At 37.4% G+C, this 9,909-nt stretch overlaps 1 protein-coding gene across 1 annotated transcript in view; it reads left to right on the top strand.

The window, feature by feature from the left end:
• Positions 1-9,909, top strand: part of polr3b (polymerase (RNA) III (DNA directed) polypeptide B) — a 256,221-nt gene that overhangs the window by 100,417 nt on the left and 145,895 nt on the right. The window contains exons 15-16 of the mRNA XM_039761636.1: positions 1,373-1,535; positions 3,252-3,405. Of these exons, the coding sequence (XP_039617570.1) occupies positions 1,373-1,535; positions 3,252-3,405 (317 nt within the window). The remainder of the gene's footprint in view (positions 1-1,372; positions 1,536-3,251; positions 3,406-9,909) is intronic.

Genomic DNA, 9,909 nt, shown 5'->3' with positions numbered 1-9,909 from the left:
TATTAGTTGACCGCGGTACTCGGCCACAAAGTCACCCTTTTCCAATGCATCCACCGCAAAAACTCCACGTCCTGCGAACGACCGAGTATGTGAAACGTGCCGCTAATATAAATGCGATGTTAATAATTTAAGAAAATAAATTGGTTATAAACAACTTACCTTTCTCTGAACTGATACATTTAATTTCCAAACCGCATTTGTCCGAAGATGACCTCACATACCGAATAGCCTCGCTTTCGGATTTATTCGTTGTCTTCTCATTTTCAACATATGTCTCTCTCTCTTTTCTCTATGTATATATACACATATATGTACACATATACATGTAAACTCCCGAATATAAACACGCATAATTTGTGTTTTAAAATTAAATGCATAATAAAGCTGGCATATAAAAATAGTCAAGCAGGGTCTTCTTAAAAACCAACAAACACAACATACCCTGACAAACTTTTATTCAAACAAAGCTTTAAATAGATAAAAACGTCATCTTCATTGGCTAATAATAATAATAACAACGATTAACTACTTACTCTAGCATAACATTTATTAAAACACTGTTTACCTTTTTTAACAGTTTGTGATTTATCCTTTCGGGCTTTCAATCTTTCCTCCATATGCACGCACCTAATGGGAACATCCGGTGTTGCTGCCATGTGACCAAAAGTGTGCTTAACCCTGCAGTACTGCAAAGTGTCTGTAGGGGGTTTTAAAAACTGTGAGCATCCAGCCCCAAAACACACTGCAGTACCGCAAAGTGTCTGTAGGGGGTTTTACACACTGTGAGCATCCAGCGCAAAACACACACACAAATTTTACTCATTGAAATATGAATTTTGGGGTCATGGTAGATTTTGATGGTACACACCTTAGGAAGCAATTTTGCATTAATTATAATGGGCAGAATTATGGGGACCTCATTTTTGGTCCCCACTTGGTCAGAGGTCCTCACTGTGTTGGTGTGCAGTCAGGCGTATGTCCCCATTCAGATAGCAATGCAAACACACACACACACACACACACACACACACAGAGACACGCACACGCGCACCCTTTATTTTTGTTGTCTTACTATTGCATTTGTTTAACATCAATGAAAAATTGATTACAAAAAAAACCTCTCCTCCGTACAGTTAAAGTGAAGTTAATTTTTCGTAATGTGATCTAGATTTTTATTTCCTTTGGCATCAGTCTTCTTGTTTGATTCACATTTTTTAGGTGTCATAATTTTAATGATTGTTTTATTTATTTAGATATTTTTCTAAATAGTGCAGAATGTGGAAAGCTCATGTAATCATTAAATACAAAAGGTAAGCATAAGTACAAATACTAATAACAAGTAAATAAAATTATTCATTTTTTTGCCTTTCAGGCTTGTGGTCTGGTAAAAAATCTGGCATTGATGACTCATATTACAACTGACATGGAAGATGGCCCTATCATTAAATTAGCTTTTAATCTCGGAGTGGAAGATGTGAACTTACTTTGTGGCGAAGAGCTTTCATATCCAAATGTTTTTCTTGTTTTTCTTAACGGTAATTGAGACATATATTTTGTTTTACTCTGCATTTCCTTCTGTTTTATTGCTGTTTTACTCAACTGAAGCTTGCTAGACAACAATTGTTACACCTATTGCTTTGTAATGCAATGTATAAATTCAAAATGATTGTCAAGTGCTGTGATACTAATTGCTAAAACGATACATCTCTTGGATAATTTTCTGAAGGAAGAATATCTATCTTACCCTAGCATTTTTGGGATAATGTTGACATCATTATATGCTATTGAATTGTTGCAGTTCATTAGCCTGTTAGTACTTTTGTAAACAAAGAAAAAAGTTATTCATGAGATTACTGTTTGAAACATCTGAGTAAACGTCTGAACTGCAATTGTCATCCTTTTAAATCTTTCAGCAGCTCATATCACAAGACTTTCTGAATATATTATTTTTTAGCATCTTTCTATTTTTCCAGATCTTGTGTACTTCACATTTATCCATGCAATTAGTAGATTCACAAAGGTTATATCATAAAACTGATGTATTATATACAAAAATCTTTATTGCCTTGTTTGTCATCCATCCATCCATCCATTATCCAACCTGCTATATCCTAACTACAGGGTCATGGAGGGTCCGCCGGAGCCAGTCCCAGCCAACACAAGGGCGCAAGGCAGGAAACAAACCCCGGGCAGGGCGCCAGTCCACCACAAGGCATACACACCCACACACCACGCACACACTAGTGACAATTTAGGATCGCCAATGCACCTAACCTGCATGTGTTTGGACTGTGGGAGGAAACCAGAACATCCACACAGACACGGGGAGAACATGCAAACTCCAAACAGGCAGGACCCGGGAAGTGAACCCAGGTCTCCTAACTGCGAGGCAGCAGCACTGCCCACTGCACCACCGTGCCGCTTGTTTGTCATGAGGTTCATAAACATATGTTTGCCACTCTTCAATTCTACCTAACTATTGCGAGTTCAAGAATTATTTGCACCCTTAATAAAGATAAAGAAAAAGAAAAAAAACACAACTAATGGGCTTTAGTTAATGAACAAAAATTTAAAAAAGTACATTTTTTGTTCAGAATCGGATCATTTAAGTTTTCACTCAGCTGCTGGTTTACAGTTTTAGTGGGAAAGTACGATCATTGTCACTCTACTAGGTACACCAGAGGGAAATAAAGTATTTCAGAAGAATGTCCTTATATTCAGTCAATTTAATGATGTGATCATTACTTTGGGCTTCATGGCCAGCTGCTGCAAAGTCTCATATTTTCACATGTGGATATGGTGTTTTTATATTCTTCCTTCTCCTTCTTTATTCAAGGTTACAGTTATTGCAAGTGGCCAAAGAGTTCAATTTTGCTTTAATCGGACATTTTGTTATAGCCAAACGATCAATGGAACTTTGCACTCTCTAGTCAATTTGATTTGTTTATTTTTGTTCGAAAGACAACACCTTATTATTACTAACTATTACCTAAGCCAGTATTTCAGTGTAGAAAAAACCTCAACAAATTTTGGTGGGTAAAAGCAGTTGTTACTAAGGTGTTTTGGAGGATATATTATAACATTGTTTCTAACAATGCAAACTGCACATTTGGTTCTTCAAAATGTTTGAGCAAAAAATTAAAGAAGTGGTTCGATGTTCGGTTCAGTGTTCGATTAGGAGATAAAAAACTACATTGTGTCTTATCTTTTATGATACTTCTTTTTTTAAATGGTTGCTTTTTTGTTTCAAGGTAACATACTTGGAGTAATCAGAAATCATCAGAAATTAGTGTCAACCTTCAGACTGATGCGAAGAGCTGGTTTTATTAATGAATTTGTCTCCATTTCAACAAATCTCAGTGACCGCTGTGTTTACATCTCTTCTGATGGGGGAAGACTATGCAGGTAAATATGATCCTTTAGATTATTACACTTTTCTGGTTTTCAGGTATTTAGTTTACTATACCGTGTAGTATTACTTAGGATAAAAAGTCTTACATAAGTTGATTTTAGTGATTTTAATATTGTAAGTGTTCAAGCAGATTAACTGTGCCTCAAACATCAGTCATTTTTTTTTTTTTTTTAGACCATAGTATCTCGTGCTACTTTATATAGCAAATAAAAAAGCTAATATGTACTGAGTAAATTGTAAACCTGAGTCATTATTGGTACACTGTACATTTACATTTTTAGGTTTTCTAAAGAAAGTAATTAATGTTCATGTTAATAAAACTTTCTTGTGAATGTAATTTTAATGTATAATTTTTCTCGGTTTTATGTTACTTCACATTATTTTAACAGAAATCCTATACTTTATATCAAGCAAAGGGTGACCAGACATCTAGTATTTTCAGCACAGTCCTGTTTTATTTGCTTTGCATCCCATGTAAAAATTAGAATTTGAGCAAATGTCCCAGTGGCAACGAAACCCTTCTATTTGATTAATATACAGTGCATCCAGAAAGTATTCACAGCGCATCACTTTTTCCACATTTTGTTATGTTACAGCCTTAATCCAAAATGGATTAAATTCATTTTTTTCCTCAGAATTTTACACACAACACCCCATAATGACAATGTAAAAAAAGTTTCCTTGAGGTTTTTGCAAATTTATAAAAAAATAAAAAAACTGAGAAATCACATGTACATAAGTATTCACAGCCTTTACTCAATACTTTGTCGATGCACCTTTGGCAGCAATTACAGCCTCAAGTCTTTTTGAATATGATGACACAAGCTTGGCACACCTATCCTTGGCCAGTTTCGCCCATTCCTCTTTGCAGCACCTCTCAAGCTCCATCAGGTTGGATGGGAAGCGTCAGTGCACAGCCATTTTAAGATCTCTCCAGAGATGTTCAATCGGATTCAAGTCTGGGCCCTAAAGGATATTCATAGAGTTGTCCTGAAGCCACTCCTTTGATATCTTGGCTGCGTGCTTAGGGTCGTTGTCCTGCTGAAAGATGAACCGTCACCCCAGTCTAAGGTCAAGAGCGCTCTGGAACAGGTTTTCATCCAGGATGTCTCTGTACATTGCTGCCGTCATCTTTCCCTTTATCCTGACTAGTCTCCCAGTTCCTGCCGCTTATAAACATCCCCACAGCATGATGATGCCACCACCATGCTTCACTGTAGTGATGGTATTGACCTTGTGATGAGCGGTGCCTGGTTTCCGTCAAACGTGACGCCTGGCATTCACACCAAAGAGTTCAATCTTTGTCTCATCAGACCAGAGAATTTTGTTTCTCATGGTCTGAGAGTCCTTCAGGTGCATTTTGGCAAACTCCAGGCTGGCTGCCATGTGCCTTTTTTTTACTAAGGAGTAGCTTCCGTCTGGCCACTCTACCATACAGGCCTGATTGGTGGATTGCTGCAGAGATGGTTGTCCTTCTGGAAGGTTCTTCTCTCCACAGAGGACCTCTGGAGCTCTGACAGAGTGACCATCGGGTTCTTGGTCACCTCCCTGACTAAGGACCTTCTCCCCCGATCGCTCAGTTTAGATGGCCGGCCAGCTCTAGGAAGAGTCCTGGTGGTTTCGAACTTCTTCCACTTACGGATGATGGAGGCCACTGTGCTCATTGTGACCTTCAAAGCAGCAGAATTTTTTCTGTAACCCCAGCTTTTGTGCCTCGAGACAATCCTGTCTCAGAGGTCTACAGACAATTCCTTTGACTACATGCTTGGTTTGTGCTCTGACATGAACTGTCAACTGTGGGACCTTTATATAGACAGGTGTGTGCCTTTCCAAATCATGTCCAATCAACAGAATTTACTACAGGTGGACTCCAATTAAGCTGCAGAAACATCTCAAGGATGATCAGGGGAAACAGGATGCACCTGAGCTCAATTTTGAGCTTCATGGCAAAGGCTGTGAATACTTATGTACATGTGCTTTCTCAGTTTTTTTTATTTTTAATAAACTTTCAAAAAATCTCAAGTAAACTTTTTTCACGTTGTCATTATGGGGTGTTGTGTATAGAATTCTGAGTATAAAATGAATTTAATCTATTTTGGAATAAGGCTATAACATAACAAAATGTGGAAAAAGTGATGCGCTGTGAATACTTTTCGGATGCACTGTATATGTTTGTGTATATGTATGTATATATGTGTGTATCTATACTAATAAAAGGCAAAGCCCTCACTCACTCACTCACTTACTCACTCACTGACTCATCACTAATTCTCCAACTTCCCGTGTGGGTGGAAGGCTGAAATTTGGCAGGTTCATTCCTTACAGCTTCCTTACAAAAGTTGGGCTGGTTTTATATCGAAATTCTACGCGTAATGGTCATAACTGGAAGCAGTTTTTCTCCATTTACTGTAATGGAGATGAGCTTCAACGCCGTGGGGGCGGAGTTTCGTGTGACATCATCACGCCTCCCACGTAATCACGCAGTACATAGAAAACCAGGAAGACCTCAAAAAAGCGCTGAAGAAAACATGCATTATATAATTGAGAAGGCAGCGAAACAATAAGAAGCGAGCGAGTGACATATACAACCATATTCATGAGTTCTGCTACTGTCGTAAACAAAGCACGATGTAAACCTACACTTTAAATTAAGTTCATAGACAGGCTGCCGCTGGCGTTTGTAATTTAGTGCCTGCCCATATAAGGCCGTCCGTCAGCGGCAATCCAATAGCAAACTGCCACGGGTAAATATTCACGGGTGAAGGACTGTGCTTATGGAGAGGAAGATGAGATGGTCAGGGTGGTGTTTGACACAAACTCAGCGAAACTGCGAGAGAAAGTTTTAAGTGCCAGGACTAAGGTAACATTAAATAAAGCTATGGACATAGCACGAGATGGCACCAGCACAGCTGGGAACCTTCGATGCAAGTACACCGAGTGGCTCACGTGAACTGGACGCAGTGCACACATAAAAGCAACAGTTCCAAAGAGCTGAACAAAAACGAATTACACAATTGAAAAGGCAGCAAAAATATGAAGCGCCTGATAAGCATATTCATAAATGCAGCTACTGTGGAAACAAAGCACACGGTGGAAAAAGTCAATGTCCCGCTAAAGGAAGACAGTGTAAAAAAAACCCGTGCATGCAGTGTGTCAGGTCTCAGATAAAGAAGAAGACGAGCTGTTTATTGATGAATGAAACCTGTCATCTTTACAACGATTGACAAACACGGAATGTAACTTGAACACAACACATCCTACAAATACAAACCTGATTGAAAGAAATAATGATAATCAAATCCTTGATGACAGCAACACTCAGTAACACTCACAAAACAAATACTGTATATTGACAGTCATGTTACGTTATTTTTAAAATGTTCCCTTTTCTTTTCTAGCTTTTTTAACACACTACTTCTCCGCTGCAATACGCGGGTATATATATAAATGTATATATATACCCCGATCTACAGTACATACTCTCGCATAGAGAAGCCACACGCTGTGGCGCAATTGTAGAGTCTTCGCCTCTAATGCCGAAATTCGAGGTTCGATTCCGAGAGGGATGCACTGAGTATGTACGCGCGCTACCCGATTCATTTCACCTTCGCATCTCCTTGGTTTTGGACGTATGAAAAAATATTCGGTTAACTCACAATCATGTTACGTTATTTTTAAAATGTTTCCCTTTATTAGCACAAGCACAGCTGAGAAGCTTCCATGCATGTACTCCATAACGCGTTAAAAAAATAACGCATTTAATCACACTTTCAATTCCAAGCAAACGGGAACTTTTGTCAATGCATGATTTCCTGGTACATCCATTACACTGATGCACACATCACAGCTACAAAAATGTTAGTCGGAATAAAGCGCGTTCCTACGACTGATCATTTCGACTACCCGAGTGAAGCCTTGATAAAAGCATGGTTTTGTGCACACTGAAAAGCAAGCAAAATTAGATGCATTACAGAAAGCGGACTTTGTGGCTCTTACTGGGGATCATTGGACCTCCGTGACCGTTAGTAATTCTAATTACATCTAATTATAAAATGTTCAATGATCACACTGTTTTAGTCTAATGTACAAAATAATTTTGGCTAATGTTACTCAGAGTTTAAAGATTAAGTTGGTCAAATTACCTTTTATGTTTCTGACTTATTTTTTTAAGAAGAAAAACTGCACTTTATGTTGAAATTTTGGTTATTATTATTTAAAGACAATACCATTCTGAAAATGTACTTAAAGTACTTAAACTACCACTTTATTTTAAGTCTGCCCAATTTTAACCAGGGATGATATTTTTGTTTCTGTTTTGAATTCAAATGCAGTTTAAAGGCTTTTTTTTTTCCAGAAATTAAAACAGCCTCAGTTTACAATATTCATGTCCATGTCTATTATTTGATTCTGTCACCCACTAAAACCCTTTTAAATTAAAAAAATAAAAACATTTGCGATTTGGGGCAAATTTACGTGTGCGATTACATACGATTAATCAAGATTAATTCTTACACACCCTCTAATTAATTGGATTAATTTTTTTAATAGAGTCCCACCCCTAATATATATATATATATGTGGATATATATATGTAGATTTGTATATATATGTGTATATACAGTATGTATATATGTGTGTGTGTATATATACAGTGTGTGTATATATGTATATATATCACTGTGTGTGTATGTATATATATATATATATATATATATATATATATATATATATATATATATATATATATATATATATGCCAGCAACACTCATGACAATGTCAAAACAATTACATTGTCAATCATGTTACGTTATTATTAAAATGTTTCTTTTCTTTTTACTTCTCGCTGCCAATCGAGGTATTTTGAGATATATATATATATATATATATACAGATATATATATATATATATACAGATATATATATATATATATACAGATATATATATATACAGATATATATAAATATATATATATATATAAATAGATCGATACTGTATGACAACAACACCCATATCAATGACAAAACAATTACATTAACAATCATCTTACGTTATTTTTAAAATGTTTGCTTTTCTTTTTCATAACTTCTTTAACACACTACTTCTCTCATGGCGGGTATTCTGCTAGTATATATATATATCTATACTAATAAAAGGCAAAGCCCTCACTGACTGACTGACTCACTCACTGACTCATCACTAATTCTCCAAGTTCCCTTGTAGGTAGAAGGCTGGAATTTGGCAGGCTCATTCCTTACAGCTTCCTTACAAAAGTTGGGCAGGTTTCATTTCGAAATTCTACGCGTAATGGTCATAACTGGAAGCTGTTTTTCTCCATTTACTGTAATGGAGTTGAGCTCGAAAGCCGTGGGGGACGGAGTTTCGTGTGACATCATCACGCCTCCCACGTAATCACGTGAACTGACTGTCAACGCAGTGTGTAGAAAACCAGGAAGAGCTCCAAAAAGCGCTGAAGAAAACCTGCATTATATAATTGAGAAGGCAGCGAAACAATAAGAAGCAAGCGAGTGACATATACAACCATATTCATGAGTGCTGCTACTTTGGAAACAAAGCAAGGTGTAAACCTAAAGTTTAAGTTCATAGACAGGCTGCCGCTGGCGTTTGTCATGCCCACGGGTAATGCGGGATACAAGTTTAATGAGAGGACGCAGGATATAAACGAGAGTTTTGATCACTTTGTAACTAAGTTAAAATTGCACGTGAAGGGTTGTGCTTAATCAAATTCCGAAAGACTGTGTTTGTGGGGGATTGACTGTTAAGGCGGGTGGGAGAGTCACATCATCAACTCCCCTCCCATTCACCTCATTTTGCTCTGAGCTGAGCTCCGCAGCTAACGCACACAGTGTTACGGAAGCGACTTTGTGACACTGCCACCAAATACTCACAGAAAATTCCACAAGTTAATACACACGCTGTCTCTACAGTTTCTCGACACTGAAGCCTCCAGGCACTACTTACAAAAGGTTACATTGACAATCGTGTTACGTTATTTTTAAAATGTTTCCTTTTCTTAGCACAAGCACAGCTGAGAAACTTCGATGCATGTGCTCCATAACGCGTTAAAAAATCACGCATTTAATCACACTTTGCAATACAAGCTAAGGGGAACTTCTGTCAATGCATGATTTCATGGTACACCGATTACATTGATCAGCGCTTCCCGATTCATTTTACCCTCGCACACCCTTGGTTTGAGAAGAAGTATGACAAAATATGAGCTTAACACAGAAAAACAGATCACCAATTGAAGCTTTATGAATAATCGATTTGCCATCAATAATTGTTTTGGTAAAGCCATACTCGGTGTAATCCTCCTTCCATATTATAATTTTTCTGCCACTAGCCATGATTGAATGAACGGTTAAAAAGTAAGAGCGAAGCGAGGGTGACTTATTAAGGCAGGCAGGCGGCTCAATAGCTCGAATTTGGATATAAGTAGGTTCTATTTAGTCGTCAGAAATATCTTTGTTAGGA

The sequence above is a fragment of the Polypterus senegalus genome, chromosome 8 (assembly GCF_016835505.1).
Source record: "Polypterus senegalus isolate Bchr_013 chromosome 8, ASM1683550v1, whole genome shotgun sequence".
In the NCBI taxonomy this organism is placed as follows: domain Eukaryota; kingdom Metazoa; phylum Chordata; class Cladistia; order Polypteriformes; family Polypteridae; genus Polypterus; species Polypterus senegalus.
The sequence above is the reverse complement of the archived record's forward strand: the minus strand, read 5'-3'. Positions and strand labels throughout refer to the sequence as shown.